General features: G+C 41.8%; 1 protein-coding gene across 1 annotated transcript in view; it reads right to left on the bottom strand.

The window, feature by feature from the left end:
* LOC101883528 (peptidase inhibitor 16) overlaps positions 1–19,633 on the bottom strand; it is a 24,789-nt gene extending 5,156 nt beyond the window's left edge. The window contains exons 1-4 of the mRNA XM_005162416.5: positions 19,111–19,633; positions 11,862–12,010; positions 9,463–9,538; positions 3,227–3,336 (exon numbers count right to left, since the gene is read on the bottom strand). Coding sequence (XP_005162473.2) covers positions 3,227–3,336; positions 9,463–9,538; positions 11,862–12,010; positions 19,111–19,266 — 491 coding nt within the window. The 5' untranslated portion in view covers positions 19,267–19,633. The remainder of the gene's footprint in view (positions 1–3,226; positions 3,337–9,462; positions 9,539–11,861; positions 12,011–19,110) is intronic.
* Positions 19,634–20,986: the final 1,353 nt, after the last annotated feature.

Below are 20,986 nucleotides of genomic sequence, written 5' to 3'. Positions count from 1 at the left end.
GACACAGTAGTCTTTTGGTAGTTTCAGCTTGGCGCAAGAGTCGTTTTGAGGCGTTGCGCTAAGCTCTTTAAATAGCAAATGCATTAGCGCTCATTTGTGCGCCCATAGGCGTTCTGGTCTAAAAAGGAAGGCGTTCTGAGGCGGACCGCTGGCGCGTTGCTATTTTGAGAATCTATAATAGAGTTTTCATTAGACCAAAACTAACCCGGTCTAAACTCCAGCGCAAAGTTGAGCCTCGCTTACACACTGCTTAATACACACAAGAGAGCAACAGGCAATATCTTTACATATGAAAAAATTTAAATATTAAGGATATATATTGTATATAATAAGAATAGATATAGAATATAAATATAAAGGATTAAAATATTACAAAACATATTATTTTCTAGCCTACATAAATATGAAAAACCACTGCTTTTATGTCTTCTTCATCTCGGGAGGCTTTTTCAGTTCATTCATAACAATCTGCTTTTGTATAATGTTATTATTATTAGCAGTATTATTTATTATATCCGTATTTATATTTGTTTTATTAAAAACAAGCTTAGATTTGCCCACCTGTCAGGTTTTAGACCATATGGGGCACAGCATGTGTTTTAGGATATAACTCAGGTTTTTGAATACACTTCGTTATTGTTGTTCATTTATTCGTTTGCTGGAAATTAGAACTGAATTTAGAAATAGTTTTGAAACGAATATCTGACGTAACAAACAAAAGTATTTATTTATAGACTAATTGATGTCTGTGCGTAAAGGTTTCCCTATCCAAAAGTGAAAGTGATCCATTATCTCTCATTCTCACGCAGTAGATGCTCTGTTTAACTGTTTCCTGTTAAAAAACTGTTAACTGTGAACTGTTTGCTTGTGAAATGCTCATTTTTTCAACTTAGACTTACTTTGCGTTCTCTAAATGGCGAATGCGCTCTTGGCGCGACGCAGCTGGGTCTTAAAGGTAATGGGAGATGAGATTCTAATTGGTTTATTCTCAAAACACACCTATAACTCATTTAGAAAATAAACTCAACCCTTTTAGACCATGCGCCGTGGCGCAAGGCAGATTTCCCGTCCTTAAATTAGCAAAAACGCGTCCTGACACGCCCTGAAAGCGTTTGCGCCCTGCGTTTTGCGCTCTGCGCATGGACCGTCAAAATAGAGCCCCTTGTGTTTACTAACTGTTCAGGTAAACATGAATTTGAACTCTAGGCGTACATAAGCCATTTTTGGTCACCTTAATCCAAATAAAGTCATAACTGAACTAAACAGAAATGGAATTAAGACATGTGGAGTATGCAGATATTAGTGGCATTATTGAAGTAAACACCACGATTAAACTATTACTGTCACGTGGGACTTTTCGCCATATTTTCCGACAAGATCCACACAAGCGGCTGTCAGTATAGGACTGCACACACACATCGCGAAATGCAGAAGTTTTTTTTACTTCCATTTAGCGTGCATTATTAAATTCTATAACACTCTTACCAGTCCTCACTCCTTATTTGCGTCTATTACCCCAGTTTGTCATGGGGGCATGAATAAAATGTTCATGAGTGAAAGTAAAACTGCTGAACTGCAGTTTAAGTCATCCAAAATTACAGGAAACTCTTACATGAAAGCACTTCACGTAAACACCTTAATTATATTATTGTCTATTAGTTTACAGATGTCCATGTAAATGTAGTCAGTAGTGTCTTCGAAGTAAGTGAAAGATCCAGAAGGGCATCCTGCTGATTTGATTCAGAAGGGCACTTTTTTGTCACCGGTTTGACTTTCATTCATTTTAAAAAGCACCCGCTCCATTTTATTTGTATATGTTTCACTCGAACGCATAAACTCTACAGGTGCCTAATAGTTAGATGTGGAGCTAAAATAAATCCGATTTACTCTAGTAAACTGCATCCATGTTAGCACGTCACGTTTGATGTGGTGATTTCACAGTAGGAATACACACAGGCTTGAAGACTCGTTCTCACTCCCTACAGTGCAATTCGGCCAGGTATACATCCGCGCTAAAATATCAAGGTGAAAGTCATCATAGCTTGCGAAGAATAGACACAGCTCCTAACGCAACTTTGAGAATAGATTAACGGCGATAATTTTTTTAACGAAAAGAGACTCGCGTTATATATATTTATATTCATATATATATATATATATATATTTATATATTTATACAACAGTTCTGTCTGGTTCTCAAATCTGATTGGCTGATAGCCGTGCGATATTCTGCAATATCAGAACTCCTACAGCCTCTTTACCCTTTGTGTATTACTCCGCCCACATACAGCCAGCAAAAAGCAGACACTACAGATCTAAAGTTTAAAAGATGCACACTCAACTGTTTAACTGTCAGCTTATGATTTGAATGGGGATAGAGTAGTTCCTCATACAAAAGGGTTTTTGACACTCTCCATGTTTGATTTTGTTTTTATATACACAATTATGCGGCCTCGTGCCAACGCACGCCTCCCACCAGTGCAGATATACAGCCATATCGCACTGCTACGAGTATGATATTGCTCATATATATAAATACACGTATGAGTATATATATTTGTGTGTACAGTGTTACACTGAAAAAAGTGTTGCATGCAGAACTGTTGCAAACAATTTATTTGTGTTGAATTTAAACAAACAAATTAAATTGAATAATGTTCAACTTAATTTGTTTGTTTAAATTCAACTCAATTAAATTGTTTACAACCACTTAACATAAAAAAATTGAGTAAATCTAAGGAATCATCTTTGAGTAATTTTTTTCAGTGTACTTACGTTAATATGTTTATATACATATCTAGTATATGTGTGTATTGTGCTAATAAGTTTAATTCTTTCTTGTGAAAATCCTTAAGCATTTTAATCATCTCAAAATATTGAGTTTGATTTTACGATAATAATTTAACAAGCATGATTATTTAGTATTTATTTAATTCTGCATCAGCAAATAAATGTGTATTTTTTGTTAATTTTATTTAATATTTTATAAATAGATGAATTTATTACCTATATTTTATAAACTATTTAGGCCACTAGGATTTCTTTTAGTTTGAAAGAAAAATCGCAAGAAGAAATATCAGATAAATATAAGTTCTGGCCTTAGCTGAATTTGAGACTTCAATGGACATGTTCTAGTGGAACACATTCCAGAACACATTCTAGAACACTGATGTCATTTTAGTCTGGATTATTGCCTTTTTAATTATATTTTATATTATTGACTCACTGAGGGTAGTAATCGCAGATAAGAAGCGTGGCTTTCTCAAAATGCAGTTTCTCCAGAGTGTCACAAAAATAAGAAGCACAGCCGATTTTTGTAGTGTTTGCCCAAACCAGCTGTAACAACAACAGAAGATCACATCATTAGACCACATAAACATACTGTAAAAAAAACGTTCGAGGTTACTAAAGTAACCCTTCGTTCCCCGAGGAGGGGAACGGAAGCACTATAAGTGGATTTGATTGTAAAATCCACGCATTGGGAGGTTCGGTTCAGAAGCTACTCGTCTGAAAGAGTATTGAACGGGCCAATTAAGAATGAATTGGCAGCGCAAGCCTGCGCAGGTGAGCGGCATAAGCAATCAACTGAGTATATAAGCTCACCTGGCGCCAGCAGACGCTATCCTTTTTAAGCTGAAGAGACTTTCAACAGCTAAGGGACAGTCATTATGGCGACGGAGTATAGTGCTTCCGTTCCCCTCCTCGGGGAACGAAGGGTTACTTTAGTAACCTCGAACGTTCCCCTTCGGGGGGAACTTCAGCACTATAAGTGGATTTGATTGTAAAATCCACGCATTGGGAGCCCATTGAAAGCGCCATAATGACTGCACCTTACCAACACCCCCGATGAGGAGATAGTCAAGCAAGCGTGACGCACCCACATCATGGGGGGCGCGGTCCTCCAACGTGTCCCTGGCCCTAATTTATCCTACTTCAACAGAAGTTTTACGGATTTATATATATTTTTTGGGAAGTCGTGAGCATCTAGATAATTCTAGGAAAATACGACAGTACGTTGGGAAGCGTGCAATCCCGATAGGGAGGACGCTGCGGAGGCCATCCGTTACCCAAGGGGGGATAGATGGCAGAATTTACATATGGACTAGCCCTAAAAAGGGGGAGTACGCATAGCAAAAGAGTGGTTAGCGGGGAGGGAAGACACGGGTCCGCCCAGGGGGGGGGGACTTAACCGTGGCTGAATAAGCATATGGGATCGCCTAGTGGGGACCACACATAGCAGGCACCTTTACCCAAAACGCGGGCTGACCAGCGGGCAGACCTACAACGTAGTGGGCCAGCAAGTGACTCCTCCGCTGAGTCAGTGCTGGGGGCCACGGAGGAATCTGCAGGGCTCACCTGACGGGGAACTTTACTGACAGATAAAAAGGCGCACGTATCTCCGTGTTAGGGAAAATGGCGCAGCAAGCGTGTTTCAACACCCTACCGAATTGTTCCCTCAATCACCAAGGGTTACCTAATACCCTTGAGGAAACCGGCTCCACTCGCAGATTGTAAAAACCTTGCAAATGTGTTGGGTGTCACCCAGCCCGCAGCTCTACAGATGTCTGTTAGAGGGGCGCCGCGTGCGCGCGCTCGAGAGGATGCGAAGCTCCGAGTGGAGTGCGCACGCGCTCTCGGGGGACGCGGCTCATCTCGGCTCTGATAGTGAAAGAAAGGCATCCACAATCTAGTGGGAACTTATTTCGGTACGGCACTTCCCTGCTGCCGACCGCTATAACAGACGAAGAGCTGCTCAGATGATCTAAACTCTGAGTGCGGTCCGGATAATACGCAAAACGCGAACTGGACAATAAATAAGGGCTGGGTCTGCCTCCTCCGAGGGCAGCGCTTGCAGGCTCACTACCTCGTATTAAAACGGAGTGGTAGGAACCTTGGGCACATATCGCGGGCGGGGTCTCAGGACGTGAGAGAAGCCAGCCCAATTACAGGCACGAGTCACTGACCGAAAAATGCCTCCGGGTCCCCGACCCTCTAATCGATATCAACGCGACCAGCAGAGCTGTCTTCAGGGACAGAAATATACTGAGTCGAGGATCGAAGGGATCTGACGCGGCTTGTGTAGCGAGGGCGAGATCCTAAGAGGGCATGAGAGGGGGCGGGGTGGATTAATTCGCTTAACGCCCCTGAGGAACCGGATGATGAGGTTATGCGTTCCCACGGTGCTGCCAGCCACCGCGTTATGAGAGCGGAGATGGCAGCCACGTAACCTTGAGTGTGGAGGGCGACAGCCTGCTCTCCAACTTCTCTCGGCGTAAAGAAAGCACAACGCTGATCTGGCAAATTACGGGGGTCTTCTCAGCGAGAGACACACCATTCAGTGAATAGACTCCACGTCAGGGCATAGGCGCGCTCGGGGAGGGGGCTCTAGCCCGAGTGACGGTATTAGCCACCGCAATCGGAGGTTACCTAAGTCTTCCTCGCGTCTAAAAATCTCCAAAGATCGGCGAGGGTGCCAGGTGGTGCCCTGTCCCTGAGAGAGTAGGTGCTCTCTCGAAGGGACTGCCAGGGGAGGGCTATCGCGAGGGAGAGCTCTGACATCCAGGTCCGGTTGAGCCAGAGGGGCGCAACCAGCAACCTGTTCCTCGTCCTCCCTGACCATGCACAGTAACTGCGCGAGCAGGCTCACTGGGGGAAACGCGTATTGCGCGTGCCCCGAGGCCAGCTGTAAGCCAGTGCATCCGTGCCGAGAGCACTCGGTCAGGGAAAGAACAACTGGCAATGAGCGATCTCGGGGGAAGCAACAGATCGATCTGGGCTTCCCCGAATCGCGCCCATATCAGCTGAACAGACTCGGGGTGGAGTCTCCATTCTCCAGGACGCAAGGCTGCCGTGTGAGCGCATCGGCTGCACGGTTGAGCTTGCCTGAATATGAATGGCGTGCAGCGATTTCAGCCGCGGATGACTCCAGAGGAGCAGACGGCGGGCGAGCTGAGACATGCGGCGAGAGCGCATACCCCCTATACGGCTGATATACGCCACCGCCGCCGTACTGTCCGTCCTGACCAGCACGTGTTGCCGCTCCAACACCGGAAAAAAACGGTGGAGAGCGAGGAACACTGCCAACAGCTCCAGGCGATATGCCAATGCAACTGGTTACCTTTCCACAGGTCCGCAGCCGCATGCCCGCAACGCACAGCCCCCCAGCCCGTGTTGGAAGCGTCTGCTGAAACGACAACAAGACTGGACGCCTGTTCTAGAGACACCCAGGCCTGTAGGAACGAGGGGTCGCTCCAAGGGCTGAGGGCGCGGCGACACAGCGCAGTAACAGAGACTCGGTGTGCGCGCGCGTGCCATGCGCGTCTGGGGACTCGATCGTGAAGCCAGTGCTGAAGTGGTCTCATATAGAATAATCCGAGCGGCATAAAGCGGCTGCGGATGCCATATGCCCCAGGAGCCTCTGAAATAGTTTCAGTGGGACCACTATTTTACTGTCGAGCTCTCTCAGACAGTACAGCATCAGCTGAGCGCGCTCTCCGGAGAGGCGCGCTGCCATGGTGACCGAGTCCAGCTCCAGCCCGAGAGAAGAGATCCTCTGCACGGGGGCGAGTTTGCTCTTTTCTCGGTTGACCTGAAACCCCCACAGGAGGAAGTGCCAGAGCACTTTGTCTCTGTGCATAATCAACTCTGTGCATAATCAAAAGAGAGGGCAAATTCAGCCAGTCGTAAAGAAATTGAGTATGCAGATGCCCGCGAGCCGAAGGGGCGCTGAGGCACCCTCCGCGGGCTTGGTGAGGACCCGCGGAGACAGAGAGAGCCCGAAGGGGAGGGCTTTGTATTGCCAAGCTCGACCTTCAAACGCAAACCGCAGAACTGTCGGTGGCGAGGAAGAGTGGAGACATGGAAATACGCGTCCATCAGGTCTAATGCTGCAGACCAACCCAGAGGACGAACGCACCGGAGGATGCGCTTCTGCGTGAGCATTCTGAACGGCAGCTTGTGCAGGCAGCGGTTCAAAACGCGCAGATCTAGGATTGGCCGTGACCCACCGCTCTTTTTGGGCACGATGAAGCGTGGGCTGTAAAACCCGCTCTCCATCTCGGCTAGAGGGAGCGGCTCGATTGCATCCTTCGCCAGGAGGACAGCAATCTCCTCTCGCAAGACAGGGGCGGACAGGGGGCTGACCCTGGTGAATACACACCCGTGACTTGGGGGGCCGTTTCGCGAACTGAATCGCATAGCCGAGTCTGATTGTGCGTATGAGCCACCGCGAAGAGCTGGCCCGCGCTAACCAGGCAGGCAGAGCTCTCGCTAATGGACTCATCGCTACAATCGCTGACGTACCAGCAGTGGGGCAGCGCGGAGTGGGTGTGCTGATCCGGGAAGCTCGCGGGTCCCACGGAAAAGCTGGAGGTGAGATATTTGCTCTCACTCCAAACCCGAGCTCCGGAGGGGAGGCTCGAGGGGTGGGAGAAAGGAGACCGTCCTCCCAGCGCTCGTGAGCCACTGGCGAAACGCACCGAATCTGCAAGCTAGAAAGCATAGCGTCCCAGACTGGCAGATTTCGGGCTGTCACATCTGGGGAAGTGAAAAGTGCCCTTTCATAATGTTTTCATGGCAGTAAAAAGTGCCGTAGGAAATGGGGCCCCGCCCTCCAGCGGGGAAAGAGCAAGTTCCCTCTTCTCCAGATGGCCTGTCCCAGGGGCGCTTCGCGGTCCGTTGCCGGACTTAGCGGCGTTCTGGGCAGGGGGGCTGCCTGCTTCCGAGGTGCCCGATGCGCTCGCTTCGCCTGAGGCGTGTGCGGGGGCGGAGCAGCTCTCGTAGGCGGGCGCCTTCGGCGAGGAGCAGGTATGAATGGCACGGCGGGCGGAGCAGGCTACGGACCGCCGATAAGACATCACCCACCAACTGCTCTCTCACCGCCTTGAATTCCTGGGTGAATTCACAGACAGTGTCGCCGAACCTGGCTGGGGATATGGGGAAGTCAAGAAAGCGGACTTTGTCGACTTTGCGCATATCAGCCAGGGGTGGCGCTCCTGGACCACTAATGTGGACATCGTCCTCCCCAACGCACACGCAGCGGACTCAGTAGTCCGAAGAGCTAAGTCGGCGGCGGTGCGAAGCTCGTAAGCCTGGGTTGGACCCACCCTCGTGCAGCTCGGCCAGCGCCTGCGCTTGGTAGCGCTGGTAGGTGGCTATCGCATGCAAGGCGGAAGCAGCCTGGCCCGCAGCTATGTAAGCTCTAGCTCCGAGGGAGGTAGATAACTTACAGGCTTTGGATGGGAGACGAGGCGAACCCGCCAAGAAGAGGCGCCGCGCGGATTTACCGCCATCGCGCACTCAACCTGAGGAAACGCCACATACCCCCTGGCTGTTTCACCGTCAAGAGTGGTTAGGGTGGAGGAACACGCAGCACGAGCAGAAAAAAGTGCTTTACAAGACCGCGTGAGCCTACTGTGCACCTCCGGGAAGAAGGGAACGCCCCTCTAGTCGGTCCGGCCGCGGAGCTGGGGGATAAACCATCTCCAACCCACGGCCGAAGCAGCCCGGGAAAGCACGGCTAACATGTCCGTTTCAGGATCCGTAGTGACAGCGCTCACCAGCCCGAAGGGGGCGAGCGGGTCTGGATCATCGGACAATGAAAGCCCACCCTCCGATGCCGCGGTGGACATCTGGTCTCCGGTGTCATCGGGCGTAAGGGCTACCATCTGTTAGACGGATCGCTTCCCCCGCCCGAAGCTTGGATGGAGCGCTTAGAGGAGCGGGAGGTCCGCGGGCCCGTGGGCGACGGATTATCTCTCGCTGAAACCCTCAGATCTGCCCGAGTGCCCGCTGCAGAGCAGGGGACAACTGGGGTGGTTCGCCCTTTTGCAAAGGCTAACCGCGATCTTGCGCAACAGTCATGGCATCGCAATGACGACATGAACTGCCCGCGAGCAGCGCATTAACATGCTGGACCCCCAGACATGTAACACAGTGCCCGCGCCCATCATCCGAGGACAGGAAACCACCGCATCCAGAAACGCACAGTCGGAGCGCCGTCCTGATAAGGACGTGCTGCACGACTGTGTTGCTCTTTCTGTGAAGTTTGCAACTTTATACGCACCGCTCTGGAGGACCGGACCCAAAGAACGCCAGGCAAGGGAGAAACCCAGCTCGACCGTCTGCCACTGCGTGTACACACTCTGGACCGGGAGAATGCTCTCGTTCGCTCAGAATCGCTGGTCACAGCAGGAGGAACCCTCATCGACTCGATCAGAAAGTCTCTGAAGCGAAAAGGATAGCGTCTGCTGGCGCCAGGTGAGCTTATATACTCAGTTGATTGCTTATGCCGCTCACCTGCGCAGGCTTGCGCTGCCAATTCATTCTTAATTGGCCCGTTCAATACTCTTTCAGACGAGTAGCTTCTGAACCGAACCTCCCAATGCGTGGATTTTACAATCAAATCCACTTATAGTGCTGAAGTTCCCCCCGAAGGGGAACTAAGAAAATGAGTTTGTTCACCTGAGTATAATGGCCACACATTTTGTCTTCAGCACAGTCATTAGTGTTATAATTGTAATCCAAATTTTCATTAAACCTGTGGTGCAAAGAAATGAGTTATAGCACTGGTTATACACTGTAAAAAGCCTTGACTTTACTTTAAAACGTGAGTAAATCCATTGTTTTTAAAGTGATTAGTTGACTTTACTTTACAAAGCAAGCAAACCCATTGCTTTTAGTGGTTTGTTGACTTTACTAATTTACTTTACATAGTGAGTATACCTGTTATTATTTAACTTTACTTTAAAAAGTGAGTAGACTCATTGCTTTTAAAGAGATTAGTTGGCTTCACTTAAAATAGTGAGTAAACCTGATTCTTTTAAAGTGATTCGTTGACTTTACTTAAAATAGTGAGTAAACCTGATGCTTTAAAAGCACTTCATTAGCCCCTTTCACACATACAGACCTTTCCGGAAAATTACCGGCAATATTCCGGAAAGGTTGTATGTGTGAACAGGTCCTTTTTGAAAATACCGGTAAATTCGTTCAGGCTATTTTCCGGAAAGAGAAGTTGTAACATTACCGGCAATTTGCCGGAATGCTGCGCTGTGTGAATGCAGAAGGAAGAATGCCGGAAAGAGCATTATACTGTATAATGCCGGAAATCCACGTCTAGAACGTGCTGACGTGAGACGTCTGCTTTAGCCAATCAGAACAGTCAGACGCATTCACTTGCGCGCGGTTTATGAGAATAAAAGCCTTTGAATATTTTTCCAGACACCTTTAGCTGCTAGATGTTAGCCAGATAACGTTTCTATGTTCCTTCTTAATGCTAACTGTGTAAATAGTTATCGATAAAATGTTTATGATAATCCGTTGTTTGTTTACTGTCAAGCTTTGCGTGTGCCCGTGAGCACCCATAGCGCCAGCACACACACATATCATGAACATCTCGACATGCGATAGTGTTCCTCTATATGTTTTCATTGGAGTTGTACTCAATACTGATCCATCCGAAGAGTTTGTAATGTAGTCAAATGTTTACCAACACAAGCGCAGCCATTTAGAGATCATTTCTGGTTAATGATGTCAGAATTTACCGGCATTTTGCGATGGATGTGTGAATGCTCTTTTCCGGAAAAATTCCGTAACGTCCTCGCCTGTGTGAACAGCGCTTTTTTGAATATACCGGTAAAGTCGTTCCGGAAATTTTCCAGATATTTACCGGTATCACTGTGTGAAAGGGGCTAATGACTCTCATTTAAACAGTGAGTAAACATTTTTGCTTTTAAAGAGATTAGTCGACTTTAAATAAGTTAGTAAGCCCATTCTTTTTAAAGTGGTTGACTTTACTTGCTTTTGAAGGGCACCTATATTTTACCCCTTTTGTCTCTGAAATGTGTCTGTAAAGTTTCAGCTCAAATGTGACAGGATATACTGTACATTGTAGATATGCTGCTATATGGATATCCGTTGTGTTAATGTACAATAAAATCTTGGTCACACTTTGTTTTGATGGTCCGTTTGTTGAATTAAGTTACATTGCATCTACATGCCAACTCATTCGCATTAGATTATAAGTAGACTGTAAGGTTAGGGTTAGTTTAAGTTGACATGTACTTGTAAAGTTTCTTATAGTCAATAACATGTCTGTTGAAAGAGCAGTATCAGCAGATATTAAGCAGACAGTCTACTAATTCTCAAACAGACCATCAAAAGTGTGACCGTGTTTTTTTATAATTATATGTGGCTATGGTGATGGATTTTGTAGTGTACTGTACTTTATTAACTGTATTTATTACAAACATGCACTGTTTTAAAAAAGTTTTAAACTTATAAAACTCGTTCTTGAGGTGCTGCTGATCACAGAGAGCTGAACAGATATTTTAATCCTAGTTGCTTTGTGCACGTCCTGTCTTGTGGATATGATTATATGTGTTACAATGGAGACATCTCTCTGTCAATCAATTCGGTGGGCGAGGAAAAGCGCACTCCTACATCACTTTGTGGTTGGTTTTAGAGTTGCAGGGATTTGGAACCTATTTTAACGTCAAGAAATAAATAAAAGACACCTATTGTCTTTATATCACTCCATGCCTGTCCAAACAGCTTACAAAAGTTGGTTTTCATCATAGGTGCCCTTTAAAAGTGAGCAAATGATGGTTTAGCAATTAATTGATTTTACTTTTTGAAAAAAGTGAGATAACCCATTGCTTTTAAAGCAGTTAGTTGACTTTTAATTAAAATAGCAAGTAAACCTGTTGCCTTAAATGATTGAATAAATGAACTATGTGCATAATCATAAAATTAAGTCAACCTAATGATTCACTAAGTTCACTCACTTTTTTATTTGGGAAAATAATCACTTTAGTATTATATTTTCTATTGTATATGTTTTAGCTAATGAGTTTTGTTCATACCAGTCCATGACAGCTTTGGTTGCATTAAATGGTCCTGTGCCTACAAAGAGGTTTTCCCCCATTGTGAGATCCTCGAGATCAGGATTATGATCCCAAATGCATTTTGCTGCATATCCTTCAGCAACCAGACGAATAGCCTCGTCCCACACCTTAAAGCACAAAATCAGCATTAATGTTCAGTGAAAAAAAGGATTCAGGGTTGATATTTGACCTTTAGGTTTGGTGCTTATGTGACAGCAGATTAATTTAACTAATCCTACTTTAAAAGTAAACTAAATTGACATTTGCTATTGACATTATTTGCTGCTGTTGATGAAGATCAGTTCAGTAAAGTTGTACAGTAATTAATTAAATGTTTAAGAACAAAATACGGTCATTATTTTTATTTTAAAGTACAATTCTTGATATTAATAAACCGTTAACTATGACTTCTGCTTCAATAAACACTTGATTTCCTGCTAATTAATAGTTATTAATGTAATAGTTGGTTTTATGTATTACATAGGATACACTGTAAAAAAAAAAAATCGTAAAAAAAAGGTCAAAAGACTGGCAGCTACGGCTGCCAAACAAAAACCAAAAAATTACGGTAAAATTTCTTTGTTTAAATAAAGTGCAAAATATAATAAATCTACAGATATTTTCATTAAAATATTTACAGAAAAAAACTGTTATTAAGAAAAGTCTTTTCCTAGATTATTACGATCAAATCCATTTAATAAAGTAACACAATAAGAGTTTTACAGAGAAACACTGTTATTTTACAGACTTTTCCTAGATTATTATGATCGAACACCATCAATAAAGTGACTGCACTAAAAGTTCAAGAGAAAACAATATTATTTAAAATTTTTTTACAATTAAACGCCTTTAATAAAATTCCAAGACATGCTCTTGGTCGTAATTTAACAGTTTTATTTTGGATCAAAAAAGTTTGGAAAAAACATCAAACGAGATACAACTGATTAAAATTCTCACAACTATAACATTACATTTTATTGAATAGTATTACTTTAAAACATGTAGAGGTTTAAGTTGTATGAAATGATTCAGTTCCAAATCTTAAATGAAATGGAACTGTAACGTGGAGGGGACGCTGACAAAGAAGTGCAGATTCAAATGCAGGTTTATTACACAAAGATGGTCAGGTAAGCAAGTCAACACAGGGGCAAACTGCATACAGATGTATGCAGTGAATCCAGAGTCATGGTCAATTAACAAGCAAATGATCAGTCCTGGCAGCAAACAACTTAAACAATTAACAAACAAAGCAAGGCAAGGCAAGGCAAAAGAAGAGGAACGCATCATAATGTTCACAGTAGCAGTATAACAAGACTAAGCAATTGGTGCGTGCGTCTGTGCTGCTTTTAAAGTGCATGTAATCAGTTCATAACAGTCCTCCGACTGTGTGTGTGCAATCAGCACAATCTGAAACAGGTGTATGTGAGCACTCTTAGCGTGTTACTTTATTAAATGGATTTGATAGTAATAATCTAGGAAAAGTCTGTAAAATAACAGTGTTTCTCTGTAAACATTTTAATGAAAATATCTGTAGATTTGTTATTTTTTGCACTTTTTTTCAACAAAGAAATTTTACCTTAATTTTATGGTTTTTGTTTGGCAGCCGTAGCTGCCAGTCATTTGACCTTTTTTTTTACAATTTATTTTTACTTTTTTACAGAGCAAGTAATTACAATTTATTACTTTAATTTTACGTAATTTTAAATGTACTTAAAAAACAGGAAAAAACACTGTAAATAATACGTTTTTTTTTTTTTGTAAAAAACAGACAAATTGCTGTAATTTGTCATTACTTATTTTAGTACATAAAATAACATTCAAGCCGTTAATTTACAGATATTGTTTGTAATTTTTACGAACTTTTGAATATAATTTAAAATAACAGAAAAAATACTGTATAAATAATACTGTAATTTCCCTGTATAAAAACACAAATGTCAGTAATTTGTCTTTAATAATAAAGTACCTAAAATGAAAGTCAAACCGTTAATTTAGAGAGATTGGTTGTCATTTTACTAAGTTTTGAATATAATGTGAAATGACAAAAAATTACAGTAAAAAATTTAAGGATATTTTCTTTAAAATTAGTTTTTTTTTTTTTACACTGTAAGGGGTGAATAAGATAATGCTGAATATGTACTTTATAATTATTAATAAGCTGTTAATAACTTAACTTAATTATTTAATTAAATTAATTTTAAATTTTAATTTTAAATTATTTAATTAAATTAAATTAATCTTAATTATTGGTACTTAAGCTAAAGTGTTACCTTTTAACAAAATGTTTTTCAGATGTAATTTACAATTATTTTTATGGTTAATCAACCAGCTTTGTTTATTTCACGAAATAAAATGTATTATTTATCAATTAATTTGGTAATGAAATATGACCCAGGCATGTTGTTTGTACACCCACCCTGTTCTTGTGTAAATTTAAGAGAGCAAAACATGTTTCACAAGAGGGCCAGATGCCTGAGGCTTTTCCACTTAGAATCTTGCCATAGTTGCGCTCTGAATTTCAGCCACGACACAAACAAAAGAAAGTAAGCCAGGATGACCACACAGGGCTTTATTAAAACACTCGCACTCAGCACACTGTTTCTCTAGTTTCATATAACATCCACATTCCTCAGCATGACACACACACTCATTACGCAACAGTATTTAGTGCATCCACACACCCACACGCACTCCTTTCAGTTAGGATCAACCCTCAGCGTGGTTTCTGTAAGAAAAACCTATATATGAGTTAAAAAATATTATCTCATGGTTTATAATGCCAGCTTTGTGGTGCTCATATTCTTGCATTGACATGATGAAGTTAAAGTGTGTTTCTCACATTCTTGTAAAAGTGATTTTTACACACTAACATCGATAGAGCTCATATTGTGCTCTTTTTAAAGTGTCTTCGTTTTGTTTTGGAATCTCTTGCAACCAGTTTACCTCCATCTGAAGTCAAAATATTCTTTAAATTTCTCATAACATCTATTTGAAGAATCAGCTCTTCCCACAGAGAGTCTGTTAACTGGTCAGATGACCCTCCTTCTTTCTGATTGGTTAGATGCTCCAGTGTGATGTGATTGGTCAGATGACCCAATCTGTTATGATGGGTCAGATGATTCTACTCTACTCTGATTGGTCAGATGACAGAGTCTGATGTGATTAGTCAGATGGACCAGTCTGTTTTGATTGGTCTGATGACCCAGTCCAATGTGATTGGTCAGATTACCTAGTCTGATGAGATTGGTCAGATGACCCAGTCCTTTTGATTAGTCAGATGGGCCAGTCCTTTTGATTGGTTAGATGACCCATTCTTCTGAAGGTCAGATGCCCATATTATGCTCTGAGTGGTCAGATGGACCAGTCTGATGTGATTGGTCAGATGACCCAGTCTTCTGGTTGGTCATATAGACCAGTCTGTTTTGATTGGTCAGATGACCCAATCTTCTGGTTGGTCAGATGACTTTGCTCTCTTTGGTCAGATGACCCAGTCTTCTTTTTGGTCAGATGACCCAGTTTAAAGAGATTGGTAAGCTGACCCTACTCTGCTCTGCATGTTTGATGAACCAGTCTGATTTGCTTGGTCAGATGTCCCAGTAATCTGGTTGGTCAAATGACCCTTTTTTTTGCTCTGATTGGTCAGATGACCTAGTCTGATGTAATTGGTCAGATGACCCAGTCTTTTGATTGCTCAGATGGACCAGTCCTTTTGATTAGTCAGATGGGCCAGTTCTTTTGATTGGTTAGATGACCCAGTCTTCTGATTGGTTAGACGCCTCTACTATGCTCTGAGTGGTCAGATGGACCAGTCTGATGTGATTGGTCAGATGACCCAGTCTTCTGGTTGATCGTATGGACCAGTCTGTTTTAATTGGTCAGATGGACAAGTCTTCTGGTTGGTCAGATGGCTTTGCTCTCTTTGGTCAGATGACCCAGTCTTCTGGTTGGTCAGATAACCCAGTCCAAGGCGATTGGTAAGCTGACCCTACTCTGCTCTGAGTGCTCAGATGAACCAGTCTGATTTGATTGGTCGGATGACCCAGTAATCTGGTTGGTCAAATGACCCTTCTCTTCTCTGATTGGTCAGATGACAGAGTCTGATGTGATTTGTCAGATGGACCAGTCTGTTTTGATTGGTCTGATGACCCAGTCTTCTGGTTGGTTAGATGACCCAGTATAATGTGATTGGTCTGATTACCTAGTTTGATGAGATTGGTCAGATGACCCAGTCCTTTTGATTGGTCAGATGGGCCAGTCCTTTTGATTGGTTAGATGACCCATTCTTCTGAAGGTCAGATGCCCATATTATGCTCTGAGTGGTCAGATGGACCAGTCTGATGTGATTGGTCAGATGACCCAGTCTTCTGGTTGGTCATATAGACCAGTCTGTTTTGATTGGTCAGATGACCCAATCTTCTGGTTGGTCAGATGACTTTGCTCTCTTTGGTCAGATGACCCAGTCTTCTTTTTGGTCAGATGACCCAGTTCAAAGAGATTGGTAAGCTGACCCTACTCTGCTCTGCATGTTTGATGAACCAGTCTGATTTGCTTGGTCAGATGTCCCAGTAATCTGGTTGGTCAAATGACCCTTTTTTTTGCTCTGATTGGTCAGATGACCTAGTCTGATGTAATTGGTCAGATGACCCAGTCTTTTGATTGCTCAGATGGACCAGTCCTTTTGATTAGTCAGATGGGCCAGTTCTTTTGATTGGTTAGATGACCCAGTCTTCTGATTGGTTAGACGCCTCTACTATGCTCTGAGTGGTCAGATGGACCAGTCTGATGTGATTGGTCAGATGACCCAGTCTTCTGGTTGATCGTATGGACCAGTCTGTTTTAATTGGTCAGATGGACAAGTCTTCTGGTTGGTCAGATGGCTTTGCTCTCTTTGGTCAGATGACCCAGTCTTCTGGTTGGTCAGATAACCCAGTCCAAGGCGATTGGTAAGCTGACCCTACTCTGCTCTGAGTGCTCAGATGAACCAGTCTGATTTGATTGGTCGGATGACCCAGTAATCTGGTTGGTCAAATGACCCTTCTCATCTCTGATTGGTCAGATGACCCAGTCTTCTGGTTGGTCAGATGACCCTACTTTGCTCTGAGTGATCAGATGACTTAGTCTGATGCAATTAGTCAGCTGACCCAGTCTTTTGATCGCTAAGATGGGCCAGTACTTTTGATTGGTCAGATGCCCCAGCTCTGCTCTGAGTGGTCAGATGGACTAGCCTGTTTTGATTGGTCAGATGACCCAGTCCTCTGGTTGGTCAGATGGACCAGTCTGTTTTGATTGGTCAGATGATTCTGCTCTACTCTGCTTGGTCAGATGACAGTCTGATGTGATTAGTCAATTGGGCCAGTCTGTTTTGATTGATCATATGACCCAGTCTTCTGGTTAGTTAGATGACTCTTCTCTGCTCTGATTGGTCTGATGACCCAGTCTTCTGGTTGTTCAGATGACCCTACTCTGCTCTGATTGGTCAGATGACCCATTCTTCTGGACAGATGCTCCTACTCTTCTTAAATGGGCCAGCGTGTTGTGATTGGTCAGATGGCTCTACTCTTCTCTGATTGGTCAGATGACCCAGTCTGTTGTGATTGGTCAGATGCCCCTACTCTTGTTTAATTGGCCAGTGTGTTTTGATTGATCAGATGACTGTACTCTTTCTGATTGGTCAGACGACCCAGTCTGTTGAACCAAATGTTCATTACCATATCTGAATTTGAGCCATTTTGCAACACTTGTAAACAGTGATAGTAACATTAATAATGACCGTTGTATGACACCCTTGTTTGAAAGTGCTGCAAAGTGGACATTTTGCAGACACTACACATTATCAAACAGCATGCTAAAGTCATGATTATTACCATAACTCCAACTGTTGTGTTTTACAGCAAATCAGTCCATGAATATGTATCATGACTCAATTACCATGGATATGAACGTAATAATTGTTGTTTACAATCCTAATGAGACAGTAAATATGCAATTCCAGTGATTGATGGCAGATGATCAGATGCTCTGACCACATTAGAGAGTTTAGAGATAGAACATTAACACCGAGCTCAAGGCCAAAACCAATAATGGAAACATCAACAGATCGTCCCATGAGATGAGAGATCAGACTTTGCACACATGTGGTTGGGAAAGTTGTCTTCAATGTATGAAGAGCACTGCCATTCAATCAGCAAGGAAATGTATATACAGAGTTTCCTCTAGGATTTTCTCCAGCTGTGGCGGCAGGCCTTTCTTTACACATATCCACCAACTACCTGTGGCGCTATTTCAATGACAAATGTTGTGAGAGCAATATTACAAGTCTAGACAAGCATTACGGAGTTGGCTTTGTTTACTTCAAAAAGTTGACATGACAATCTGCGCATGTGGTGAACATTTTGCAGTAAAAACTGCACACAACAATTTTATGCTCTCGCACAAATGCTCCCGAATATATTTTGAGGTCGCATAGATAAAATTTTGGGCGCATATGCAACCAAAATGGTCGCACTTCGAGTCTTAAATATATATATATATATATATATATATATATATATATATATATATATATATATATATATATATATATATATATATATATATTGCTTAAAAAAACAGTCAAATCAATAATAATGTTGTTTTAAGACTTCCCTAATTTCAAATACTTGGTATTCTTTTTGTGCATGTTTTTACTTGTATATACACTTTTACTAAACCGACTACATTGGAGGGGGAAAAATAATAACAATAAAAATAATATTATTAAATTATTGTATAATATACTGTGACTATGACAAAAACAAAATATCCACCAGTGGGGTAAGGTAAAGAAACAAATATCTGCCCAATTACATTTATTTTCTGACACTAGAAAATATATAGAAATTACTTAATAAAAAATTGTTTAGGCTATGAACCAGCAGTCTTCTTGCTGTAAGGCGACAGTGCTAACCACTGAGCCACCATAGTAATATTAATCCAAGTATTGTTTCAAATCTAAAAAAAAAAAACAATAAGAAACAGGGTCTTTTACAGACAAAAATGTGCATTTGTGTATGAAAAATTGTGCTAGTAAAGACTTTGGCTGTTTTTTTTTTTAAACAAAACACTTAATTTTATATATATATATATATAAAGGATAAAGCACCTTTCAACTTTTTCTTGTCAAAAAAAAAAAAAAGGCAAGACAAAGATACCAAGAAAGCCAGTTTATTAAGTCAGGTGCATCTCTTACCACTTTCTGCATGAAAGCGGCGCTGGGCTGAACTTGAGAGCGGAGTTCGTTGTGCAAATCCACGATATTTAATATCTCCTGCTCAGTCAGCTGACCGACTGCTAAACTCAGAATCACCCAGAGCCCGGCGCTCCTGAGGACAACGTCCTGATACATTCTGGGTTATTTCCTCAAGAGACGAATAAAAAACTCTTATATTGTTATTACCAGTTGCTCTCCACACTTCTGCCCTCCTTAATGTCTTCAGAGCATGTGTCTCTCAGAGCTGTTGGTGTGTGTAAGCGAGTCAGTAAGTTACTACAGAAGTCTAGAGTGAATCTCCCACCCTTTTTTATCCTGTACTCAAGCCGCCCATGATCACGTTACACACATCTCACACATGCACAAATATACTCGCATAACTTGATCAGATGGTTTACGTGACTCACTCCTATAGCCGGCCAAAATCAGGTCTCTTAATCTCTGGATCTTAGCAAATTTACGGGTTCACTGCATGGTGTTGCAGTTCTGGATGAGGAATGCCAGAGATAACATGGATGGGATTTGATTGGACCTGTCTGTGTTTTTCATAAACCTGTTGTGTTTTTGTATTACTGAAGTCATTTCCTCTGTACCAGGCTCTGCTCTCTCTCTCTCTTTAGTGAATATTAGCCCTTATAATCATTGCAAGACAAGAGGGTTCCTCCCTATGACAGGCTCCCGTTTACTGTCAGTGACGCCAGGGAAATTCCTTACCCGCTGACCAATGGATTGATTTATAGGATTAGGTCTGATATATATATATATATATATATATATATATAGTTGAAGGCAGAATTATTAGCCCCCTTTTGATTTTTTTTTTCTTATTTTTTTATATTTGCCAAGAGATTTTGAACAGAGCAAGGACATTTTTACAGCATGTCTGATAATATTTTTTCTTTTAGAGAAAGTCTTATTTATTTATTTTTTTATTTTTTTCGGCTAAGCATAATAATAAAAGCAATTATTAATTTTTTTAAAACCTTTTTTGGGACAAAATTATTAGCCCCTTTAAGCTAATTTTTTTCAATAATCTACAGAACAAACCATCATTATAAAATAATCTGCCTAATTACCCTAACCTGCCTAGTTCACCTTATTAACCTAATTAAGCCTTCAAATGTCACTTTAAGCTGTGTAGAAGTGTTTTGAAAAATATCAAGTAAAATATTACTTACTGTCATCATGACAAAGATAAAATAAATCAGTTTTTAGAAACTGAAATGTGCTGAAACACTCCTATATATATATATATATATATATATATATATATATATATATATATATATATATATATATATATATATATATATATATATATATATATATATATATACCATCTGAATTGATTTGCTTGAGCTTTAAGTACAGAACATTTCAAGCTACTTCTGGGCAATTAATTAAAGGCTGTGTAATAAGTTACAGTGCTGAGCATATATGTACACCCTTCACAAATCTCTCTTTTAAATTAATAGTTTTAATAAGAAGCTATACAATATTATATTTGTGCATATACATTAGATTAGTCAGTACTGAAGCCAAATCTGGAGCTTATCTAACAAAATAACTTACGATAACGGTCCAAAAACTAGTGCAGCCAAATGAGTGTTATAGAAAATTTTTTTTTTTTAAATTTAAAAAGAGGAAAAATCAAAAGAAGCAAAAAAATAACAAGATTTTTAGTTTTGTAGGACATTTATTTTTGCTATATTTAGCTTGAATTTAATTGTATTATCTTTACATTTCTAAACATGTTTTTTGACTAAAATATTATTTTAATAAATATATTGGTTTTATAAATCTGTTTTGTTTAACTGCACCAAAATACACTGCCTATATTCACTGAGAAATGGAG

This window comes from Danio rerio, chromosome 23 (genome assembly GCF_049306965.1).
Source record: "Danio rerio strain Tuebingen ecotype United States chromosome 23, GRCz12tu, whole genome shotgun sequence".
In the NCBI taxonomy this organism is placed as follows: Eukaryota; Metazoa; Chordata; class Actinopteri; order Cypriniformes; family Danionidae; genus Danio; species Danio rerio.
The sequence above is the reverse complement of the archived record's forward strand: the minus strand, read 5'-3'. Positions and strand labels throughout refer to the sequence as shown.